The sequence below is a fragment of the Lycium barbarum genome, chromosome 7, assembly GCF_019175385.1.
Source record: "Lycium barbarum isolate Lr01 chromosome 7, ASM1917538v2, whole genome shotgun sequence".
Taxonomy (NCBI): Eukaryota; Viridiplantae; Streptophyta; class Magnoliopsida; order Solanales; family Solanaceae; genus Lycium; species Lycium barbarum.
Window position 1 is genome coordinate 71,588,734 of NC_083343.1, and position 25,270 is coordinate 71,614,003.

General features: G+C 38.9%; 2 protein-coding genes across 2 annotated transcripts; both read left to right on the plus strand.

Moving 5' to 3' along the window:
* The first annotated feature begins 5,680 nt into the window (after nucleotides 1-5,680).
* Nucleotides 5,681-19,348, plus strand: LOC132601528 (uncharacterized). The gene is made up of 4 exons (XM_060314607.1): nucleotides 5,681-6,240; nucleotides 6,330-6,417; nucleotides 18,689-19,004; nucleotides 19,089-19,348. Exons 1-4 carry the CDS (start codon nucleotides 5,681-5,683, stop codon nucleotides 19,346-19,348), a joined length of 1,224 nt encoding a protein of 407 aa, XP_060170590.1.
* An 817-nt stretch (nucleotides 19,349-20,165) lies between these two features.
* On the plus strand, nucleotides 20,166-24,992 carry LOC132602292 (uncharacterized). The gene is made up of 4 exons (XM_060315209.1): nucleotides 20,166-20,291; nucleotides 20,372-20,642; nucleotides 20,722-21,065; nucleotides 24,617-24,992. The coding sequence occupies exons 2-3, from the start codon at nucleotides 20,571-20,573 to the stop codon at nucleotides 21,046-21,048; spliced, it is 399 nt and encodes a 132-aa protein (XP_060171192.1). The 5' UTR covers nucleotides 20,166-20,291; nucleotides 20,372-20,570; the 3' UTR covers nucleotides 21,049-21,065; nucleotides 24,617-24,992.
* The last annotated feature ends 278 nt before the right edge of the window (nucleotides 24,993-25,270 follow it).

The following is a 25,270-nucleotide window of genomic DNA, read 5'->3' on the forward strand; positions in this document are numbered from 1 at the left end:
GTTAGGCTGGTATGACGATAGTTGTAAAAGGAAAAAGAGTATGGATAGTAGGGAGGAGAGAGATAAGTAGGGCGAGTAAGCAGAATCTTTGAAAAGTCGATAAGCGACACCCAAGACGATTTGTATGATTGATTCTGAATATGTTTCTGTCTGACATATCTCTGTACGATTAACCCTGATTACGAATCTGTCTGACACACCTCTGTATGTCTGACTCCGGATATAAACTCGTCTGGTGTGCCTCTGTACGTCTAATCTCGACCGCACGTCTGATTCTAAGTACGACTCCGTATGATACATTTCTGTAAGCCTGATTCCGATTTCGAAATCCGTCCGATACCTTTCTATACATCTGACTCCTATCTCAGATCTGTCTGACATACTTCCGTATCTCTTCTTTTGATTATGAATCCACCCGCCATAGTTTAGCATGTCTGCTTCCGATTACGAATCCGTCCGATATGCTTCGACGCGTCCGGTCCTAGTCCTGAACCTGTTGGTAAGAAGTGTCTGGTATGAAGTGGGATTACGAAATTGCGGTAGGAATCTCAGGAGTATAACAAGAAACGAGATGGACTATGATGTCTGGAAAGCGTTCGTCGGTCACGAGAAAATAGTTTATGGTCCGATGATTATGTGGGGTATGAGAAGATATAATATAATGGTATTTGAATCAGGGATGAAAAAAAAAAAAAAAAAAAATTACCCCATAAGGATGGTAAAGAAGCCATGTCGGAAAGTCGGAGAAGGACGGCTATAAAGAGAACCCTCCCGAAGTAGTAAGATGCCCCGTAAGATCAATTTAACATTCGAGGACGAATGTTTTTAAAGGGGGGGAGGATGTTACATCCGACATTTTTGTTCATTCGGAAAGTTCAAGATAAATTGACTTGTGATGAATAAGGCCACTATTGGACATTACTTGGTATGAATGTGTGAGTTATGATTTCAATGGGATGGAATTACGAAAGGTGGCCAAGGGCAAAATTGGAATTTTGGAAACTTGTTCCATGAATTACAAAAAACAAATTAGCCAAGTGGGCTAAAAAAAAAAAAAAAAAAAATAAGAAAAGAGGCCCAATTGGGAATGGCCCAACCGGCCACAAGGCATAGCCCAAGCCCATGGTTGTTATATAATTACCATGTGATAAATATATATACATTCTTATCACAAGATCATTCAAGAAACAAGGTCAAAACAAAAAAAAAAAAAAAAAAGGAGAGGGTTCGGGTTTTGGAGAAAAAAAAAAGGAAAGAAAAGAAAGAAAATTTTTTTGAAGCCAATCCTTTGGTTTAAAGAGTTCATCTCTTGAGAGATTATTGCTAAGCACAAGATTCTCTACAAGTTGATATAAAGATTGTGGCAAGAAAACAATTTCATCCTCCAAGTGAAGAACTTGAAGAAAGGTAAGGATTTCATGCTCTTGTTGTGTTAAAAATGATGTATGTATGTTGTAGTATGTGTGAATGAATGAAAAATATGGAAATTTTATGTGTGGGATCAAAGGGGTGTTGGCCGAATAGGTGGGTATGAGTTACATGTTTTGAATGATTTGAGTTCATGTTGTAATTTAGTTGTTGTATGGTGGAAATTGTATTAGAAAGGAAAGTGGGATGAATTAGTGAGAGTTGGAAAATATAGTATGTTGGCCGTGTGGTACTATGTGTAGTATGGAATGTGAATTTGTTTTTTGTTGTATGTCAATTGTGTTATGGCTTTGTGAAGTAGATTGATGATAATGAACTCGGAATATGAAAGTGTGTTTATGAACTCGTATGTTGAAAGTTAGGAAAGATTGGAAAGATAGTGATTTGATAGAAAGTTGAACATTTGCGTATCTTGTGAATATTATGTGAACATGGTATGGATGCCTCCGATGTGTGTCGTAATGATTTTTGATGGATGATGGATATGAAAATAATAAGTTTTGGTTGGAAATGTAAGTTTGAAACGAAGGATGATTCGTTGTGTCGAAAGATGGCTAATAATGCCATAGCGTATGATTTAGTGTTTATTGATGTTTGTTGTTGTTTGGATGTCTCCTCTGGGTTGTTGTGTTGATAAAGTAAGCCGAGCTAAGTCTCGGGGATGTCGTATATACAGAGGAAATGCTGCCGAAATTTCGGTAGGCAAGTATGTGTAAAGTTGGAATATTGAAAGAATGAAACTAACCAAATGGTAAACTTGACCATTTCCAGATTTTGGACGAAATTTGGAGTGACGCCAAGCGAGCTTAAGGCGCCATCGAGGTATGTGAAGCACTTCTTTACGTTCCTAGGCATGTTCTGGATGTGGTAGGCTCGGCCGCGAGCCTTAAGTCCGACTCCGTTCCCCGGAATTCGAGACGGAAAACCGCTCCAATTCCTTCAATTCAATTGAACCTATTTTCTTACAAATAGCCCTTAAAGTGAGATTTTGTACAAAATTTCCCCAAACGGAGTCGGAACACTTCCGCATGAGTATGGGTGACCTCATAAGGTCAATTATCCATAATTTACGCATGTAGCCTCGGATTGGTCCGAGGTGGGCCCACAAGGCCCGATACTTCCGGTACGATTTTAAAATACATCTGTTTTGGTCCGACTTTCTCCAAAAATTTCTGAACTATTATTTTATGTATATTATGGCTATTTTTGTGTAGTTTATACAATATGATTTCTGGACATCCGAGAATCCCATTCTGATGATAATCTGTCGTGCCTTCCCAACTAGGATATAGGCGCGTACTATGCATATTATCTGGATATTCTGATTTTGGCTCGCCGTTTGGCACCCCTTCAGTTTGATCGAGTCTGTATGTTGAGTCTGTAGGTAGGTGGTTTCTCATTTATCGATTCGTGTCTGTCTCAATGCATTCTTTCACTGCGACCCGGGCCAGGTTCTGTTATCGTGCATATTTCTCTGCATTGTTCACCGCGTCCCTCGGCGTACGGGCCGGGATCTGTATGTCTGTATGATCTGTGTATGGGGATGGCGGCCAGGATGGCATATGATCTGATTTGATTCTGTCTGTCCACCGCGTCCCGTACTAAGAGGGCCGGGTTCTGTTACCGCGCCCCCAGACAGGGCCGGGATCTGTATGAATATATGCGTGTGCCATCTGTATTTATAAAGCACACGCCTTTGTATGATTTTGTATGACTCTGTGCTACTCTGCATGCATAATTCTGTCCGTCATACTACTGTCTGTCTGTCCGTCTATGTTACGACTATTTCGGTTTGTCCGTATGGCTTCTGCTTCTGTATGTCCGTATGGATTCAGATTCTGCTCGTCTGTCCGTATTATGATTTCGTCTGTCTGTTCGAACTATAATTCTGTCCATTTGTGTGTAACACGATTCTGTATGTCTGTCTGGATCATAACTCTGTCCGTCAGTTTGACTTATGATTTTGCCCGTTATATTTCTGCGATTCTAGTTCGGACTATGTTTATATCTGTTACGTTTCTGCTTTACATACTCGGTACATTTTCCGTACTGACCCCCGTTCTTCGGGGGCTGCGCTACATGCCCGCAGGTACAGACGCACCAGGTGATACGCCGCCCGCGTAGGTTTCCGACTCTGCTACTTGAAGAGCTCCTTTGACTCGGAGCATATATCTTTGGTATATATATCTTCTGTCTTTGTGTACTCTGTATGTCTGTATATTCTGGGTACGGCGGGGCCCTGTCCCGTCATATGCTTTTGTATGTCTGTAGAGGCCTGTAGATAGATGTGTGGGTTACGGGTTCCGTCTGTATGTTAGCCCTATCGGCTTATCTGTAAATGTCTGTGTGTTCAGGTATATGTATATATATGTATGTTACGCGCACGCCGTATTTGTATCGGCCTACTTCTGCACTTCTGTTTTGAAAAAAAAAAAAAAAACTCTGTATGGTTCGAGTTCGATCAGGTAGGTACGTATGGGTGCCCAGTTAGGGTACCAGTCGCGGCCCACGGGGTTTGGGTCGTGACAATGAAATACCTGAGATCTTAAGGGATTTACACCCCTCTTTCAATAGAGATAATATGAACACCAGTAGTGATGATTTTGTTGAGGAGGAACCAAATCCTAAAGCAAAACGATTCTATAGCCTGTTAAAGGATTTTGAGCAACCATTATACGAATGTTCAAAAGCTTCTAAACTTTCTGCTATGGTTAAATAGCTTCATATTAAAAGTATTGGTCATTGGAGTAATGCATCATTTACAATGTTGTTGAAGATGCTGAAGGACGATTTATTACCTGATGGATCAGACTTGCCATGTTCATATTACGAGGCAAAGAAGATAATTCGGGACCTTGGTCTTTCTTACAAGAAGATTGATGCGTGTAAGAACAATTTCATGTTATATTGGAAGGATGATAAGTTTCTTGAGTCTTGCAAAGTTTGTGGCGCATTTGGATGGAAGGAGGATAAACGTAACGGGGAGACAAAATCTAAATGTGGGAAAAAGATACCATGCAAGATTTTACGTTATTTTCCTCTAATGCCCAGACTTCAAAGATTGGTTATGTCCTCGAAAACAAATTCTTTGATGAGATGGCATTTTGATGAAAGAGTTGATGATGGAATAATGAGGCACCCGGCTGATTCAGTAGCATGGAAGACACTTGATGAACTTCACCCATCTATTGCCACCGAGCTTCGTAATGTTGGACTTGGACTTGCTAGTGATGGTTTTCAACCATTTAAAAGTTCCAAAATTCCCTATAGCATTTGGCCTGTGGTACTTATTCCTTATAATTTACCACCTTGGTTATGCATGAAGCAAGAAAATTTTATTTTATCGATGCTTATTCCTGGTCCTGAAAGTCCCGGAGATGCAATTGATGTTTATCTCCAACCTTTGATAGAGGAATTAAAGGAATTATGGGAAACTGGAGTTGAGACCTTTGATACGTCAACTAGACAGAATTTTATGTTACATGCAGCTTTGTTATGGACCATTAATGACTTTCCAGCGTATGCAAATTTGTCGGGATGGAGTACCAAAGGAAAATTGGCTTGCCCAGGTTGCAATAAAGAAACTCTTTCAATTAGGTTGGAAAATGGTAAAAAACAGTGCTATATGCACCATAGACGCTTTCTTCCTCTTAATCACAATTGGCGGAACGATAAAGATTCATTTGATGGCACTATGGAGCGGAAAAAACCACCAAAAATTCTATCTGGTAATGACATACTTGATCAAGTGGCTGATTTAGATGGGATAACACTATCAAAGGATCCAAAGAAGAAGACCAAAATATCACATGATAGTAGGGGTGGTAATTGGAATAAGAAGAGTATTTTCTTTGATCTTCCATATTGGAAAACACTATTGTTGCGACATAATTTAGATGTGATGCACATTGAGAAAAATATATGTGATAATATTTTGGGGACAATCTTAAATGTGAATGGAAAAACCAAAGATACATTGATTTCTCGGATGGATTTGCAAGCAATGAACATAAAGAAATAATTGCATCCGATAAAAAGGGGGGATAAATATGAGTTACCAACTGCATGTTACACATTGTCTCCTGAAGAAAAGCATAAATTTTTCACTTTGTTAAAGAATTTACAGGTCCCAGATGGATTTTCATCAAATATTTCTCAATGTGTCAACCTGAAAGATCGCAAACTTTCAGGCTTGAAAAGTCATGATTGCCATATTATTCTACAACATTTACTCCCACTTGCGATACACGGTATGCTCTGCAAATCTGTGCTTGAACCACTTATTGAGTTGTCTATATTTTTCAACATGCTTGGAGCGAAATGCTTAAGAGTAGATGAGCTAGAGCAAATAGAAGCCCAAATTCCTATAACTCTGTGCAAGTTAGAAAAGGTCTTCATTCCTGCATTTTTTGATATCATGGTCCACTTGCCAATTCATTTAGCAAATAAAGCTAAGATTGCGGGACCTATTCAATATCGATGGAGGTATCCAGTGGAGCGATGGCTATACTTTTTGAAGTCTTTTATTCGTAATAGGGCTTGCCCAGAAGGCTCCATTGCAGAGGGATATTTAGCAACTGAATGTATGACCTTATGTTCAAGGTATTTGCATACGAAGGAAACAAAATTTAATCGCAATGAACGGAATTATGATGGTGGTGCTATTAAATCTGATGGAGGTTTAGCAGTTTTTTCTCAACCTGGAAATTTTTTAGGCAGTGTCGACACAGCGGGCGTTCTTGATTCATCTGAATTTGAGCAGGCACATTTTTATATTTTGAAGAACTGTGATGAAATTCAACCATTTCTCGAGTATGTAATGACTCATTCAAATAATTTACTTTTACCTTTTCCATATTTTCTTACTAAAAATGACATGTTATACTTCAAATTCTTTGCAGAGAATTTTCACAAATTCCAGTTGATACGTCTAAAAACAATTCAGATATCGAATGGAATAGACAATTCGTTAGTTGGTTAAAAATAAAGGTGAGCAATTATGAATTTTTGTTTGTCAAACCGATTTGTGAATAGTAGTTGCTAAACTATGTACTTGATAGTAAGAAAATAAAATATTTGCACTCATTGTCACGTGGTCCTCTACCATATGTGACAAGTTTCAAAGGCTATGTTACTAATGGATATAGGTTTCACGTGAAAGACCATGATACATGTTTGAGAACTCAAAATTGCGGGGTGGTTGTAGTTGGTGAAACTGATGAAGAGAATAAAAATATTGATTACTACGGAGAGTTAACTGAGATTCTTGAATTACAATTTACTAGGGGAAGAAGAGTGGTGTTGTTTCGATGTTTGTGGTTTGATGTGTTTGATGTGTTTGACCAAGAAAGGGGAATTAAAGTAGATAAATATGGCTTCGTAAGTGTTAACCGCCAATGGTTTTTGAAAATAAATGAGCCTTTTGTATTAGCCAACCAAGCATCATAGGTATTCTATGCTAACGATCTTTCGAATAAAGGCTGGCATGTTGTACGAAAGGTTCAACCTCGTGATTCTTTTGATGTTGGGGAAAAAGAGGAAGATTATTTAGAGGATCTACCAGGAATCTAGGAAGTAGTTGGGTGTGGAATAGCTAGCTGAAGCAATTACTAGGAGGGTTGTTAGTATCTCACAAAGAATTCATTGGGGTCGATGTAATTTATTGATTTTACAAGTTTCAGTTTATGGTTTGCAGTAAAGGATATTTTATTTGGTCACTATGTACTCATGTTTGGTTTCTGAGTTCTCATTTTTTTTTACTATGGTGTTAAGTTGGATCCTAAAAATACTCATGTTTTGATTTCTATTTTCAAGTTCTTCCTTCATGGTTCTCTGACTGGTTTCTATTACTGAAGTGCCCTATGATCATTGGCTGTAATGATTTTTGCCTAGGCTATATTTATTTGTTTGGTGGATTAAACATATGATGTATGCTAAGTTAAACAATAACAGTAAGATATTGTTGGCAGAAAAGGTATGAGTTATTGCCTTTATTATCAAATATAGATGACGCGCTTCAGTCTGCATATTCCTAAACCTTGTTTGATTGATGTTGAACTGTTTTTTTTTAAAAGGAGTTGTTACCTGTTTTAACTAATGAATTTGTAACACTCTATACTTCATGGCATCAACTATGTCAAAGGCTAGAAGGAACTATAGAGCTTTAAACTTACGTAAGACATGTAGAACAACTATCGAAAACCTTCTTATAGTTTCTCTGGTCATAAAGAAAATAGAAAACATGTATTGAACTTCACTTCCCTAACATTTTGCTTGTTGACACTGGAGTATCAGTGTATCGTGATGTGCACAGGCACTTCAGATCTATTGCATAAAATTTGGATCAGGTTAACTTGATCAAGGCATTAGTCTATGATCTTTGCTATTTCACTCTAGTCCATTCAGTTGTTTAAATGGAAAGTTTGTCAAAGCTTTTTTAGCAACGTGGTCCTTCTTCTGTAAAGAGTTGTTTGAATGGTGTAGGGATGTTCCCATGGCTTTTTCATTATTGCCTCAATTTTTAGGTGGCTCTAATTTTAGAATTTTAATGCAAATATATCGTGTAAAAATTCCAGGTGATTTCTCGTAAAATAGGAGTTGGTGTTTAATTTAATTCTCTAGGTTACTTTCCTCTTACTTTAGTTTCCTGTTTTATGTTTAGCTCGATGAGTTGGATTTCATCTCTTCATCTAGCTTTTCGTTACTTATATTACACTGGTTTATGTACGTCCCATAACTTCAACCTTTCCTGTGTCTCAGCTGTAATTTCATTGTCCTTATTGCTTGTATAGGATATAAATGTTACTGTTTCTTGGTAGTGATTCTACTATTATTTGTTTTCTCGTTGTTATTGCTTGTATAGGATATAAATGTTACTGTTGCTTGGTAATGATTCTGCTATTATTTGTTTTCTCATTGACTATTCTTCTATATTCTCTGTAAAACTCACTGGATTGGGCCTTACTGTTTTGGTTCCCTGACTCCATTCAATGCATCCTATCTCTCTTTTGGGAAGAAAAAAGAAGAAAATTAACAGAACTTTCATACTTCTCTTCTTGATCTTGATCTTCTCTACTTCAACTACCAGTCACATGCAAAATCTGGCTTTTCGAGTTCTATTGGTTGTTTATGCACACGTGCACTCCATAGGCACACACATAGAAGAACAACTTTCTGGCGGGATAGTTTATGTTACACCTCGGAAAATTTCCCGTTGGTACGTAAGTAAATGAACTAATGATGTGTGCGAGGAGTGCGAGTGTATAATGTTTCATGGGAAATGTATGTAAAGGGATGTGGATGGTTAGAATGAAAAGTCGAGAAATGAGAAAAATTGAAAGTTGGCAAAACTGCCCAGTGGTCGTATAGTGCAAAATACGGACCGTAAAGTGTAATACGGTCCGTAAACTTGAAGTCGTAAACTGGAATGCCCAACTTCAACTTTCTGCCAGCCGAGGAAATGGCTAAACACGACCTGGTGGACGGACCGTAAAGTGATTTACCGCCCGTAAACCATGGTCGTAAATCACCATGCATGCAGGCCAAAGTTTCTGGTCCTGCTTAAGCTTAAAGACGACCACGATGGACGGTCCGTAAACTGAAATACGGACCGTAAACCTCCATGGACGACCACTGTTCACCCAGCACAGATTTTCCAATTCATTAAATATGAGGATCAAGACTTATTTTATTTCATTACAACATTACACCACTTCTCTCTAAAACTTCTCTCTACATTTATTATATGATTTTTCAAGGATTGTAAGCCATCAATAACATTAAGACAAGTGAATCAAGGATAAGGAAATCATCAAGGATCATCCAAGTCAAAAAAATCCAAATGGAGAAAAACTAGGGTTTTGCTCAAAGAGGAGTATTATCAACCAAAGCTTGTTCCTACAACTTCTAAGGTAAGATTCATGATTTTTACAAGATGTTTAAGGTATTGGAGAATTAAAATACATGGATTGTAGAAAATGTGGTCAACTAGGTCATGAATGATGAATAGTGACATTTTGAGAAATAGTTTGAATTGAGTTATGAATGTTGTTGTGTTGTGATATGAATGTGTTATAAATGGTATTAAGATCATGAACTAGACACTTTAGACGAATGGACGAAGTTGGATGTTATGACCATGAATGTGGGTGAATTAGAGGCAAATTGAGGAATCTAGATAATGTGGATGATGTGAATGACTAATGGCCATTGTTATGATATTAATGAAGGTATAAACGCTAGCATTGGAAGGGAACGTGCAAGTGTAGAATAGTTCGACGGAAAGGTATGTAAGGCTAACCCTTCTTTCATAAGGCATGGTTCTTGGCCAAATTCCTAATTCCTCTATATGAGTATGTTGTCTTCACATGGTTGACATTCCGAGCTCATAAGCTCACGACCCTTGATATGTACTATGATTATACTATGTTCCTCGTATGACGAGTAAGTCTATAATGTAGATGTAATGATAATGATGAGGATAGTAATGATGATGAGAGTAAAATGAGATTAGAGATGCTTACGAGCTATGATATATGCATATGTATGCCTTTGAAGGGCTATGATAAGACCCCGAGCTTAGGATGCCGGGTAAGACTATATGTATATGACTATGTATAAAGTATGTATACGATTACGAAACGCGCGCACACCTCGGCAGATGGTACGGATAACCCTGATGCCTTGGTAGGGCCAGGTATGTATGACCTTGAGCCTTGGTTAGCCAAGCATGTATAAGACACCGATCCTATGAGGTCGGGTATGCTATGTAAATGATATGTATATGAAATGACTATGTATATAATATGAATATGAATGTGATAAGACTATGTATAAGAATACGAATAAGGACATGTATACGAATATGAGCACAAGTATGGTACGAGTACTATTATGGGATACGAATGATGACGTAGGTGTACTAATACGTATGAAAAATGGAAAGTCTTACGAAAGGCAGGTAAGTACTATGACGATGATATTATTGTCTCCCCTCCTATGCTATTTCATATGTTGTTCATTATGCTTATATATCGATGTTGATCATGCTTTACATACTCAGTACATTCTTCGTACTGACGTCCTTTTGTTTGTGGACGCTGCGTCATGCCCGCAGGTGCACAGGGAGACAGACTTGATCCATAGGTGCTTATTCAGAGATTGCATAGCAAAGCTCCATTTCTTTCGGAGCCGTAGCTTTTAGGTACTTATTCTTTTGTGTATATAATTATGGGCATAGCGGGGTCCTGTCCCGGTCATACGATATGTCATACTCTTAGAGGCTCGTGGTCATGTGTATGTGGGTAGAGATGTTCGGCCATGTCGGCCCATGTTTTGTATATCTTTTGTTAGCCACGTCGGCCTTGTACTTATGATGTGGCATAGATGCCTATGATATGTTAAATGATGATGGTCGTCTAATGGGATCAATATGATTAACGATAAGAAAAGCACGAATTGACTTATGGTTCACCTAGATGTTATGTTATGTACGATAAGGGGGTGCTCGGGTGGGGTAGCACCGGGTGCTCGTCGCGGCCCCCTAGCCGGGTCATGACAAAAGTGGTATCAGAGCAGTTCAGTCCTAGGATGTGTCTACGAGCCGTGTCTAGTAGAGTCTTGGTTATGGGTGTGTTGCGCGCCACACTTATAAACGAGAAGCTGCGGACATTTTAGGAATATATGACCTTCTTTCTTCATAAGAATCGTGCGATAGAGCTATGATGTAATAAATTTTTGTTCCTAAATCGTGTGTTGTGTATTTCAGAGATGCCTAAAAAGAAAAAGGCTACAGCAGCCCAAAAGGGCAAGACGGTGGCAGAAAAGCGGGCTGAAAGAGCACCGCCACCGGTAGTAGAGGAAGATGAGTCCCAGACAGTGCCTATTACCGAGGAGCACGTGGGAGCCTCAGCCCCAGCTCCAGCTCCTCCACCGAATGCTTTGGGCCAAGACGTGAGAGAGTCTATTAATTTGTTGACTCAGTTGGTTGCGGCCCAGACTCAGAGGCCAAGCGCAGGGATAGGTGACAGGGCTGTTAGTGCAAGGGCCCGTGACTTCATTGCTTTGAAACCCCCGGAATTATTTGGGTCGAATATGGAGGAGGATCCCCAGGACTTTATTGATGGTATGCTAAGGACGCTCCGGTTGATACATGCTTCAGACACCGAATCGGTGGAGCTAGCGTCATATAGATTGAGGGATGTCTCAATCCAGTGGTATACGGTTTGGATGTCTTCGCGGGGAGCCAATCCACCTCCACCGGTATGGCAAGAGTTTGTTGACGCTTTTCTCCGTCATTATATGCCCCCAGAAGTTCGGCGAGCTAGGGCCGATAAATTCTTGAATCTGAGGGAACGTAGCATGAGTGCTACAGAGTATAGTCTCCGCTTCAATTCCTTGGCTAGGTATGCTTTGGCCATGGTAGCGGATATGGGCGATCGGGTGCACCGGTTTGGGAAAGGCCTAGGGCCACACTTGATGGATAAATGCTTAACTGCGTCCCTTCAGGATGGCATGGATATTGCACGCATTCAGGCACATGCTCAGGAATTAGAGGAACACCTACAACAGCGCAGAAATGAACGTGAGCAAGATAGGGGACATAGCAAGAGAGCTAGACCTTCAGGTTCGAGGAGCGAGTCCAGGGGTGGACACAGACAGCAGCTTCCCAGCCATTTAGGCTATTCTATGACCAGTCCACCTCCACGGTTTTCAGGCTAGGGCCTTGATAGATCTGCTCGTTCAGGGTCGAGTCCGAGTTATACAGGACCTCAGTTCAGAAGTGATTTGGGCCAGTCAAGGCCACCCGTACCACCGTGTTCCCAGTGTGGGAAGATGCATTGGGGTCGATGCCGTTTTCGTTCAGATGATTGCTATTCATGTGGTCGGCCAGGCCATATTATGAGTGATTGCCCCTCAGTACATGGTAGAGGTAGGACCCAGCCATCAGGGTTGGTAGCCGGATCTTCGGCATCTGTACGCCCTACGGGGCCAAGTTCACATGCGCCAGCTGGCCATGGTAGAGGCAGTGGGAGAGCCCCCAGTACTAGCGGTTCTCAGCACCGTATTTATTCTTTGGCTGGACGCTAAGATCATGAGTCTTCTCCTGACGTAGTCACAGGTATATTATCGGTATTCTCTCATGATGTATATGCTTTGATTGACCCGGGCTCCACATTGTCTTATGTTACTCCATATATTGCGGGTCGGTTTATAGTCGAGCCGGAGTCGATCAAACCTTTTGAGATGTCTACGCCCGTTGGCGAATCGGTGATAGCTAGCCGAGTGTATAGAGATTGTGTAGTCGTGATATGTGACCACCGTACTATAGCTGACTTGCATGAACTAAAGATGGTAGGTTTTGATGTCATTATGGGCATGGATTGGTTGGCTTCTTGCTATGCCAATGTTGATTGTAGAATGAAAATGGTTCGCTTCCAGTTTCCGGGAGAACCAGTCTTAGAATGGAAAGGAAATACGGCGTCACCAAAAGGTAGGTTTATTTCCTATCTAAAGGCAAGGAAGATGATCACGAAAGGGTGCATTTATCACCTAGTACGAGTTCAAGATGTAGAAGCTGAGTCGCTGACTCTTCAGTCAGTTCCGGTAGTGAACGAATTTCCGGATGTGTTCCCGGAAGAGCTTCCAGGCCTTCCTCCCGAGCGAGAGATCGATTTTGCGATTGATGTGTTGCCAGACACTAATCCCATATCTATTCCTCTCTATAGGATGGCACCCGCAGAGTTGAAAGAGTTGAAGGAGCAATTAAAAGACTTTCTTGAAAAAGGCTTCATTAGGCCTAGTTCATCCCCGTGGGGAGCACCCATATTGTTCGTCCGGAAGAAGGATGGCTCCTTGAGAATGTGCATTGATTATCGACAATTGAATAAAGTGACAATTAAGAACAAGTATGCCCTCCCGAGGATTGATGATTTATTTGATCAATTGCAAGGTGCCAAATGGTTTTCAAAGATTGATTTGAGGTCCGGGTATCACCAAGTAAGAGTTAGGGAGAAAGATATCCCTAAGACAGCTTTCAGAACAAGATATGGCCATTTCGAGTTCCGAGTAATGTCGTTTGGGCTAACTAATGCACCGACAGTGTTTATGGACTTAATGAACAATGTATTCAGGCCTTTTCTGGATCTATTCGTGATTGTATTCATCGATGATATCCTAGTGTATTCTAGATCCGATGCAGAATATGCGGATCACTTGCGTATTGTCCTTGGAGTTCTTCGAACCCGAGAGTTATTCGCGAAGTTTTCCAAATGCGAGTTTTGGTTGAACTCAGTGGCATTTCTGGGCCACATTGTTACAGCTGACGGTATTCGAGTGGATAGCAAAAAGATTGAGGCAGTGAAGACTTGGCCAAGGCCCACGACCCCTACGGAGGTTCGTAGCTTTTTGGGCTTAGCAGTTTATTACAGAAGATTTGTTGAGGGTTTCTCTTCTATATCTGCACCGCTCACCAAGTTGACTCAGAAGTCAGTTAAGTTTCAATGGACAGATGCTTGCAAGCGTAGTTTCCAAGAGTTGAAAGACCGACTGACTTCAGCCCCAGTCTTGACACTTCCAGAGGGATTGGAAGGATATGTTATTTATTGTGATGCTTCAGGCGTCGGGCTAGGCTGTGTATTGATGCAAAATGGTAAGGTGATTGCGTATGCTTCTAGACAATTACGGAAACATGAGCAGAATTATCCTACCCATGACATAGAATTGGCTGCGGTGGTCCATGCTTTAAAGATATGGAGACATTACTTATATGGTGTCCACGTGGATATTTATACAGGTCATAAGAGTCTCCAGTACATCTTTAAGTAGAAAGAGTTGAATTTGCGGCAACGACGATGGCTAGAGTTGCTAAAAGACTATGATGTTGAAATCCTGTACCACCCCGGAAAGGAAAATGTTGTGGCTGATGCTCTTAGCCGTAGGTCGATGGGAAGTCTAAGTGATGTACGACCAGAAAAGAAAGAGATGGCCCGTGATCTTCAGTAGTTAGCTAGCCTAGGAGTCCGAGTGGTGGACTCAGGTAGCAGCGGAGCTACTATTCAGAATTCAGCAGTTTCGTCGTTAGTTGCGGAAGTAAAAGAGCGACAATATGATTCCATGCTAATGCAGTACAGAGATACACTCCCTCAGAAGGAGGAGTCATCATTTGACATTTCGGAAGACGGAGTTCTCCGATGTCGAGGCAGGTTATGTGTTCCCGATGTGGCAGGTCTACGCCATCAGATTTTGAGAGAAGCTCATTGTTCCCGTTACTCCGTTCACCCCGGAGCGACGAAAATGTATCATGATCTTAATACTATATATTGGTGGAATGGGATGAAGAAAGACGTAGTGGAATTCGTAGCTCAGTGTCCTAATTTCCAACAAGTGAAGATAGAACACCAAAAGTCGGGTGGCTTATTGCAAGCTATAGAAATCCCAACTTGGAAGTGGGAAGTGATTAATATGGATTTCATTACAGGGTTACCCCGTTCTCGACGTAAATATGATTCTATATGGGTGATCGTGGATAGACTCACAAAGTCAGCGCATTTCTTACCGGTCAGAACGACCTATATGGCAGAAGATTATGCCAAGCTTTATCTTAAAGAGATAGTGAGACTCCATGGCGTTCCGGTATATATTATCGCCGATAGAGGAACTCAGTTTACAGCCAAGTTTTGGGGGTCTTTCCAAGAAGGTTTAGGGACCCAAGTGCGCCAAATCACGACATTTCACCCCCAGACCGATGGGCAAGCTGAACGTACTATTCAGACTCTTGAAGATATGTTACGGGCATGTATGATAGATTTTGGAGGAAATTGGGATGACCATTTGCCACTCAATGAGTTTTCTTACAATAACAGTTACCATTCTAGCATTCAAATGGCACCGTATGAAGCTTTATATGGGCGAAAGTGTAGATCCCCAATTGGGTGGTTTGAAACCGGAGAAGCTAAGTTGATAGGGCCAGACTTGGACCAGCAAGCAATAGAGAAAGTTAAGCTCATACAAGATCGGTTGCTAGCGGCTCAAAGTCGTCAGAAGTCCTATGCGGATAATCGTCGAAGAGACTTAGAGTTCGAAGTGAAAGATTGGGTATTCTTGAAAGTGTCGCCGATGAAGGGCGTGATGAGATTTGGCAAAAAGGGGAAGCTCAGTCCCCTGTATATTGGGCCATACGAAATTGTGCGCAAAATAGGCAAAGTGGCCTATGAGCTAGATCTACCTCCAGATTTGGAGTCAGTCCATCCAGTATTTCATGTCTCGATGCTTCGGAAGTGTGTTGGAGATCCTACGAGGATCGTCCCAGTGAATGATATTCAAGTGACAGAAAAGTTAACTTATGATGAAATACCCATTGCCATATTAGATAGGGAAGTACGGAGGCTTAGAAACAAAGAAGTGGCCTCAATTAAAGTTATGTGGAGAAATAACAATCGAGAGGAAATGACATGGGAAGCGGAAGAGAATATGCGATCCAAATACCCACATTTATTTCATCCCTTGGAAGAAGTCCAAGATGAGACGTCAAAATCATAAGGTATGCATGTTTTCCCTTTTATACATTCAGGTCATGTGTGGGCAAATTTCTAGTGCTGTTGTATTATTGCCCTGTGAGGCATTGTTATTGTTGGTTGTTGTGGCAGGGTGGTAGTGCCACATTACAGAGTAAACTCTGGCGAAATTTTTATAGAATTCCACAAGGCTTTAACATTCGAGGACGAATGATCCTAAGGGGGGTAGAATGTTACACCTCGGAAAATTTCCCGTTGGTACGCAAGTAAATGAACTAATGATGTGTGTGAGGAGTGCGAGTGTATAATGTTTCATGGGAAATGTATGTAAAGGGATGTGGATGATTAGAATGAAAAGTCGAGAAATGAGAAAATTGAAAGTTGGCAAAACTGCCCAGTGGTCGTATAGTGCAAAATACGGACCGTAAAGTGCAATACGGTCCGTAAACTTGAAGTCGTAAACTGGAATGCCCAACTTCAACTTTCTGCCAGCCGAGGAAATGGCTAACCACGACCTGGTGGACGGACCGTAAAGTGATTTATGGCCCGTAAACCATGGTCGTAAATCACCATGCATGCAGGCCAAAGTTTCTGGTCCTGCTTAAGCTTAAAGACGACCACGAGGGACGGTCCGTAAACTGAAATACGGACCGTAAACCTCCATGGACGATCACTGTTCACCCAGCACAGATTTTCCAATTCATTAAATATGAGGATCAAGACTTATTTTATTTCATTACAACATTACACCACTTCTCTCTAAAACTTCTCTCTACATTTATTATATGAGTTTTCAAGGATTATAAGCCATCACTAACATTAAGACAAGTGAATCAAGGATAAGGAAATCATCAAGGATCATCCAAGTCAAAAAAATACAAATGGAGAAAAACTAGGGTTTTGCTCAAAGAGGAGTATTATCAACCAAAGCTTGTTCCTACAACTTCTAAGGTAAGATTCATGATTTTTACAAGATGTTTAAGGTATTGGAGAATTAAAATACATGGATTGTAGAAAATGTGGTCAACTAGGTCATGAATGATGAATAGTGACATTTTGAGAAATAGTTTGAATTGAGTTATGAATGTTGTTGTGTTGTGATATGAATGTGTTATAAATGGTATTAAGATCATGAACTAGACACTTTAGACGAATGGACGAAGTTGGATGTTATGACCATGAATGTGGGTGAATTAGAGGCAAATTGAGGAATCTAGATAATGTGGATGATGTGAATGACTAATGGCCATTATTATGATATTAATGAAGGTATAAACGCTAGCATTGGAAGGGAACATGCATGTGTAGAATAGTTCGACGGAAAGGTATGTAAGGCTAACCCTTCTTTCATAAGGCATGGTTCTTGGCCAAATTCCTAATTCCTCTATATGAGTATGTTATCTTCACATGGTTGACATTCCGAGCTCATAAGCTCACGACCCTTGATATGTACTATGATTATACTATGTTCCTCGTATGACGAGTAAGTCTATAATGTAGATGTAACGATAATGATGAGGATAGTAATGATGATGAGAGTAAAATGAGATTAGAGATGCTTACGAGCTATGATATATGCATATGTATGCCTATGAAGGGCTATGATAAGACCCCGAGCTTAGGATGCCGGGTAAGACTATATGTATATGACTATGTATAAAGTATGTGTACGATTACGAAACGCGCGCACACCTCTGCAGATGGTACGGATAACCCTGATGCCTTGGTAGGGTCAGGTATGTATGACCTTGAGCCTTGGTTGGCCAAGCATGTATAAGACACCGATCCTATGAGGTCGGGTATGCTATGTATATGAAATGACTATGTATATAATATGAATATGAATGTGATAAGACTATGTATAAGAATACGAATAAGGACATGTATACGAATATGAGCACAAGTATGGTACGAGTACTATTATGGGATACGGATGATGACGTAGGTGTACTAATATGTATGAAAAATGGAAAGTCTTACGAAAGGCAGGTAAGTACTATGACGATGATATTATTGTCTCCCCTCATATGCTATTTCATATATTGTTCATTATGCTTATATATCGATGTTGATCATGCTTTACATACTCAGTACATTTTTCGTACTGACTTCCTTTTGTTTGTGGACGCTGCGTCATGCCCGCAGGTGCACAAGGAGACAGACTTGATCAATAGCTGCTTATTCAGAGATTGCATAGCAGAGCTCCATTTCTTTCGGAGCCGTAGCTTTTGGGTACTTATTCTTTTGTGTATATAATTATGGGCATAGCGGGGTCCTGTCCCGCTTATACGATATGTCATACTCTTAGAGGCTCGTGGTCATGTGTATGTGGGTAGAGATGTTCGGCCATGTCGGCCCATGTTTTGTATATCTTTTGTTAGCCACGTCGGCCTTGTACTTATGATGTGGCATAGATGCCTATGATATGTTAAATGATGATGTTCGTCTAATGGGATTAATATGATTAACAATAAGAAAACCACGAATTGACTTATGGTTCACCTAGATGTTATGTTATATACGATAAGGGGGTGCTCGGGTGGGGTAGCACCGGGTGCTCGTCGCGGCCCCCTAGCCGGGTCGTGACAGTTTATCATCCAATTGAACAGATGTATTAACAATTGTCACCTATATCTAGAAGTAACATGTTAAGAGAAGCCATGTTGAGAATTTAGTAATGAAAATTTGTTGAATGATTTTTCTCTTGTTAGGTGAAACTTACAATTACTCTACCATTTTTGTTTTAGGTTGACATGAATCCATCAAAATTTGAGAACTCTGGAATGGGATCAACTTTCAAGACTAATAAGCATGCATACATTCCACCTGGTGCCTTAGCAAGTAGACGAGGGAAAAGGTTAAAACCTTCGGGCTCCGTAAGAGTAATGGCTGAACAAAAAACTCCAATTGGCCAAAGTAAAAACTTCAATGCATCCAGATCTTATCAACATGAGCCATCACAGAATAATATCCTTGTACCTCCTAGTTTTGATCAAATTGAAGATGATGTGTCCCTCTCTACAGAAGTTCAAGTGATGCAAGATACTCACACAAATGAAACAAGTATTTTTCTTGTCTCGAATTGTATTTTTGTTGTTGTTAGTGTAATGAAACTCTATTTTATATCTGACATAAATTAAGTTGTAGGTCCTCGTGAATCTGACAAAGCAAAAAAGGTGAGAGGAAAGAACATTTGTAAAAATGTTGCAAGACTCAAACCTGGAGAAAAGTTGAGCGTCACGTTTTACCAGAATCGAGCTGTTGGGAAGCATGCTACATCGTTTGTGAGACACTTGGGTATTTTAGTTCGTGATCGTAATATGTGCCCATTGCGGGTACACTCCTGGAAGGACATCGAAGAAGATAAGCTAGAACACATGTGGAATGCTGTTACTGTAAGAATTTAGAGCATTACTTTTTTTTAATTTTTTTCAAGCTAGATGATGGTGATATATTGACTATTTGGTTCTGCACATAAGGTGAAATTTTATCAACTGAACTGTGACAGACATAGTTATCCAATTGTGTCGTGACAAACATTATAGCCAAGTACCCTGACCGTCTATAGACAATGTAGTGGGTAGTGGCTGAACTGGATGCACACGGTTGGTTAAATTGTATATTTCTATTTTACCTGAAATTTTGATTTTGATTCATGATTTACATAACATAGCCTGATATTGCAAACCTACCGTTCCAGTTTGTTCAGCTACCTGTTTGCGATGTTAAGATAAATTCGCATCAGTCATTCTTGAACTCATCCTTTTATAGAGACTTCTTCCTTGGCTTTGCTTGTAAGTTTCCATGGTTAATCATTGGTAGCATTGTCAACTAAATTGTACAGGTAGGTTCCAGAAACTCTAGCAATTGTGATCGCTGATTGAAATATTTCAATAGAGGGTTTTATCATCATGTTATATCTTTTCTTTACCATATTCTTTTCCATTGGGAAGCTTGTAATTCTTCCAGATGCCCTTAAAAAGAAGACCACCTTTTGTGCTCATATTAAATATGTATTTGTTATTTCATTCCTAAATGTCCTGCATGTTATGCTTTAATACTTTTAATTTTCATGAAAACTACTTGAACCTCGTAATCCATCCTTCATGATAGCATGGAAATGATACTTGTGAAATATTTTAGGATAAATTTGTTTGTGACAACATGAATGATTAAAAAGAACATGTCTTACAACATATGAGAAGGTTATGGAATAACTGGAGAGGATCACTGCATAATAATATGAAGTCTAAGCCATTCCGCGATGCTCTAAAAGATGTGCCAAGGGAGATAAACGAGAGTGATTGGGAATGGCTAGTTAAGGAGCATTTCTTAAGTGACAAGTTTAAGGTATGGCTTCATAGCTGCTATTTATTAACATGTTATTTTTAGTGGCTGACTATAATTTTGATGGTGTGTTGTTAATATAGGAAACAAGTACAAGAAACTCCGTCAATAGGTCTAAGTTGAGAATGCCTCATCGTACGGGTAGTAAGCCTATTAGACAGATTACATATGAATTGATAAGTAAATCTTGAAATCCTTTAAGAAGCTCCTTCTTTGTTAAAATGATTGATTTTACCTGTTTGTTTATATGCGAAGGGAGGTAAAGATAGTAAACCACCAAGCATGGATACTATGTTCTTCCAGACTCGTAAGAAGGATAACAAGCTTGTCGAACCTGAAACAATTGCAAAATATGTATGTTTAGTGATAAATTTCATTTTACATCATTTTACTTGATGTGCTGTATTATTTTAATTTTTCTTTTATGTTATAGGCTGAAATCCAAAAATTGGTTCAATCTGATTCGTCTCTTACAAATATTGAAGTCGTAGAAAAGTGCTTTGGACCTCAACATAAGAGTCATGTAGTTGGATTTGGTGGTGGGATAACCGCTAAAGAGTTGAAAGGTGGTAACTCTTCAAAGGCTACCTTGTTAGATAAGTTGAATGCAAGTGAAAAAGAAAATGAATCACTAAAAAGATGCATGGATGAGTTAGAGAATAAATGTGAACGCATGGATGAGCTAGAGAGTAAATATGAATGGCTTGCAAGTGCAGTGTTTGGTCAGCCTTCATCACCATCATCTTCAAATGATCAATAGATTGAATCATTTAACAGGTTAGTAGATTGAATTTATTTTTTTCTGTGTGATGAAATTATTGCAATGCTATATGAAATTCTTTTCATTAGTTAGAAAGTTTTAGGGAAATTTCGTTAATTGTAGCTAAATCTTCTGCTAGTTATAACTAACACTTATGTTGCCTATGCTTCAGAATGATTCCAAACCAAGAAATATAACCTTAGCCGTTAAAAACTAAAGTGAGAATACATGTGTGTATGTGTGCAAGACACACGGCTTGCAGTTATCAGTTTGGTGTAAACACTAGGTGCAAGTAAATGTATGTAGGAGTCCTGTTTATTTCAGCGAGACACATAATTTGTTCGGAAATCATAGAAGGTCTATTGCTTTTAGGTTCAAACTCTGGTGATATTACCCCTTGTAGAGTTTTCTGAGAAAGTACACACTTAGCCTCTCTGGTGAACCTGGGCAAGTTGATATCTATAGGCCCTTTATGATCACCGGATCTGCCTTGATGCAGGGGTATAATTTCTCTTAACTGTGCACATTCAGCGTACTTGTAGGAGCAGGCCTTTCCTCATATTTGCTAGGCTCTTGTGTTGTATTCCTTAACTAAGGTAAGGGTCTATCATACTTCTCAACTACTGATGCCTATCACAATAGACAGGAATTAACTACTTATTATCCTTTTTTTTAGCACTGTAAATATTACCATTGACTAAACAAAAAGATTGAAAACCTAAAATCACCCCACTTGGTAGTGACCTTAAGCCTCCAGCAGAACCAGCAAACTAATTACACAAGTATTTTTTGCATAATTCATCTACATCTATGCAATTTCTTATACAAGTAAGGTAAAGTTAATCTATCAACTATTTCCTTATTTATCTGTGTTACCACTCCCTCTGTATGTACATGTGAGCCTTGAAAAAATTTCCCATTCCGAGCCATCCAAGTATGGTAAATCATTGCCCCCCAAACAGCAGCAACAACTTCCTTCTGCATTTGCTTCCAATGCTTCCTTTTTATACTTGCAAGAACTTTGATTAACATGTCCATGCTGCAGTTGAATGCCAACCCATTGTAACAAAGCCTACCTAATAGTCTTGAACCAAACACACTCAACAAACAAGTGTTGTGAAGTCTCCGAAGTAGCAGAATTACACAAGCAGCAGTTTAAATCTTCCAATGGAATGTGCAACTTTAGCAATCTTCCTTTAACAGTCGACCACACAATAAACCTATGTTTAGGTTGTGCTCCAAATCAGTTCAGCAGCATCCAACTACTTATTATCCTGATACATGTCTTTTTGTAGAAAATACAAACTCTCATATTAACCAAAACAGAGAAATATTCTGAATAATGAAAACCACAGGCTTAGTTGGATAGATTTTTTTTTTAATAAAGTCCACTAGGCATTTTGGTGCCTAGGGCTAATTTTATAAAATTTTCTCCAAACGAATCCGAAAGCCTTTACAAATATAGCCAAAAAGGCTAATGAAAAATGCTGCTCCTTTCTTTGTGTATCTCTGTAGCTGTCCTCCTTAAAATTGCCCTGAACTCACATTTTGTGCCCTTGTGAATTCCCTTGTATAGTCTAGTTGCTGTAAATCTTGGAAAACAGCTTCTTGCAACCTTTGCTTCCTCTTGTGTTGGCAAATCATCTATTCCTATATCCTTTCCTCTAGATATTAGATCAATAGGAAGATAACCTGCTCTAGCCTGCACCACATCATTTTCTAATTGGATAGAATCAATGGAATCAGTTGTGTTTTCAAAGTCAAAACAAGTTTGCACCACCAGTGATACATGGTTGCTTAAAGTTTCCTGGTTTTCTGCAGAATCTCCATACAGACCATAGCCCTGCAAAAAATAAAACATTGTTAGTGAATTTTTTTTATCACCATACTCTCCTCCCATAGGACTTGAGTATGATAGTAAGTTCTTAATTTCATCCCATCACCAACAACCATCTTCAGAACCAACAGGACAAGGTTCATTCTCCCCATGACCCAACTTCTCAACCAATGCCTACTGCAAGAAGCAGGATTTCTGCATACTCTCTATAATTCCACCTTAGAACTAGCAGATCATATCTCCACACCAGTAGACACCAGATTATACTGCCTCTCAGCATAATCACCAGAAATTAATTGTATATCAAATGACTATAAAAAAAAACTCTTATATCGACCTAAACAAAGAAATATTCTGAGTAATTAGAACCACATACTTGGTTGGACCGAAATTTATTTGTCAATATATCAAAAGACTATCAAAACCATAGAGCTAAACATATATGAATCTATATATGCTGTTAGACCATCCTACTTAAAAGAATACTTGAAAAATAAGCAGTTATAGTTTATTAGAGTAAATGAAAGCTTTATTTACCTAATCCACTTTTCAAAGTTTAGGTGGAATACATTCTTATTTGCAATAGATGCAACATTTCATTAAGCTTAATGTTCTTTCCAGTTCTAGCTCTTGAAAACCAGGTTTTTTTTTTTTTTTTTTATCTTTTATGAAAATAATTTGTTCACAAAGTTTGCACCTTCTGCTTCACATGGTTTACATAGTAGCGAGTCTTACAGCTTTAAAAGTTGACCAACGTTGTTTTCTAAGAATTGCATTATTTAGATATTTAGGAAATAAGTTGGTGTTTCTCTGTTCATTCTCATATGATAGCTTTCTTGAACGTCCAGTAGTTTAGGCAAGAAGCACCGCTCCCAAAGGTTATTTACACCTAGATGACAAAATGTCCCAACGATATGAAAAGCAGTGACATCAATATGAGCTCACTATTCTTTTTGTTTATTATCAACAATGAGTTTAACTTCTATGCAGTTTTACCAATGTCTAACTTTGTTGACACATGATATTATTAAATATAACAAGCATACATATTTTTGCAACATCAGTTTTGTGGCTTACTGTTGTTTTGTTGACATACTTACAGGATTTCTATTGTCTTCCATTTTGTTTTGTTGCTAACAATCTTCATAGGATTTATCAAAAGCAGTTTTCTCCTATCTTTAAAATATCTCATCATAAGAAATTTTGTTTTCTGTCTTTAGATTGTTGCTTCCATGTCACTGTTGTTGCATCTGCCTATTGAAATTCACATGTATTAATTCATATTCTCTTGAAGCTAGAATTACTAACTTGTACTAGGAGATTAAATTTTTGTTCTTTCACTTTTAGAGAAATTTAGATATTCTGAGGTCGTTCTCTCAGTTTCCATATTTTACCTATATTTAGCCATATTTATCCATATTCTTACAGGTCAAATTTGAACTGAAGCCAAATTTTACCCATTTAAAATATCACTCCCCAAGCTGTTAAACCATGAGGGGGTTGGATAAATATGGGCTCATTTTTCCGGCACTGTCTAGGACACATTTCTTTGTCTTTATTTTAGGAAAATTTTGTTGAACTATCCGGAGGAAATATACTATTGTTCACGTGCTTTTTAAAAATTTTAATTTTTCGCATCCTTTCCGGTAAATATACTGAGGTCTTATGTTTCTTCTTTGGAATTCTTTCCTATTTCGTACACTGAACTTGTTTTTTTTTTTTTTTTGACAGCTCAAGAATTTGAAGTATGAAGAGTCTATCGTTCAAGAAAGGAACAAGTTGAAGTACAAGGCGACTTTTATAATATTAGGGGTGGTTTACAGACAATATCTTATGTATAAATACTGCAATTTTTATCTTTTAGGAGTTGATAAAAATGGTACCATAAAACTTGGATGGTATATCTTTTTTTAATTCTTTGTATTAACAATAGAGTTTTATATGAATATTAATTATTTAGTATATTTTTGGATGTGTCTGTGTATTATTCAGTTGTATAATTTTTTTTTACAACAGTAAATAGAAATGTGGTCTTTGCAACTCTTTTACTATTGGTTTATAAGATGGTGAAATGGCCATTAGCGATGGGAAATTTGGCCGTTAAAAGTATTAGTGTTGAATGTAACACACAATTAATGAAAGGAATTTCGGTCGTTTAAAGTACTTGTATTGATGGATTAGTAGTTGTTGTGAAAAACATTTAACGACCGGCTGACATATTAGCGAAGATAAAATCTGGTCGCTAAAAAGGACATATAGCGATCGGATTTTTGGCCGCCGTTAATGTTCTTTTAACGACCGGAATCCGGTCGTTAACTTTTAACGCCGAGGATTTTAACGACCGGCGACAACTGGATAAAATCCGGTCGTTATTGACTTTTAACA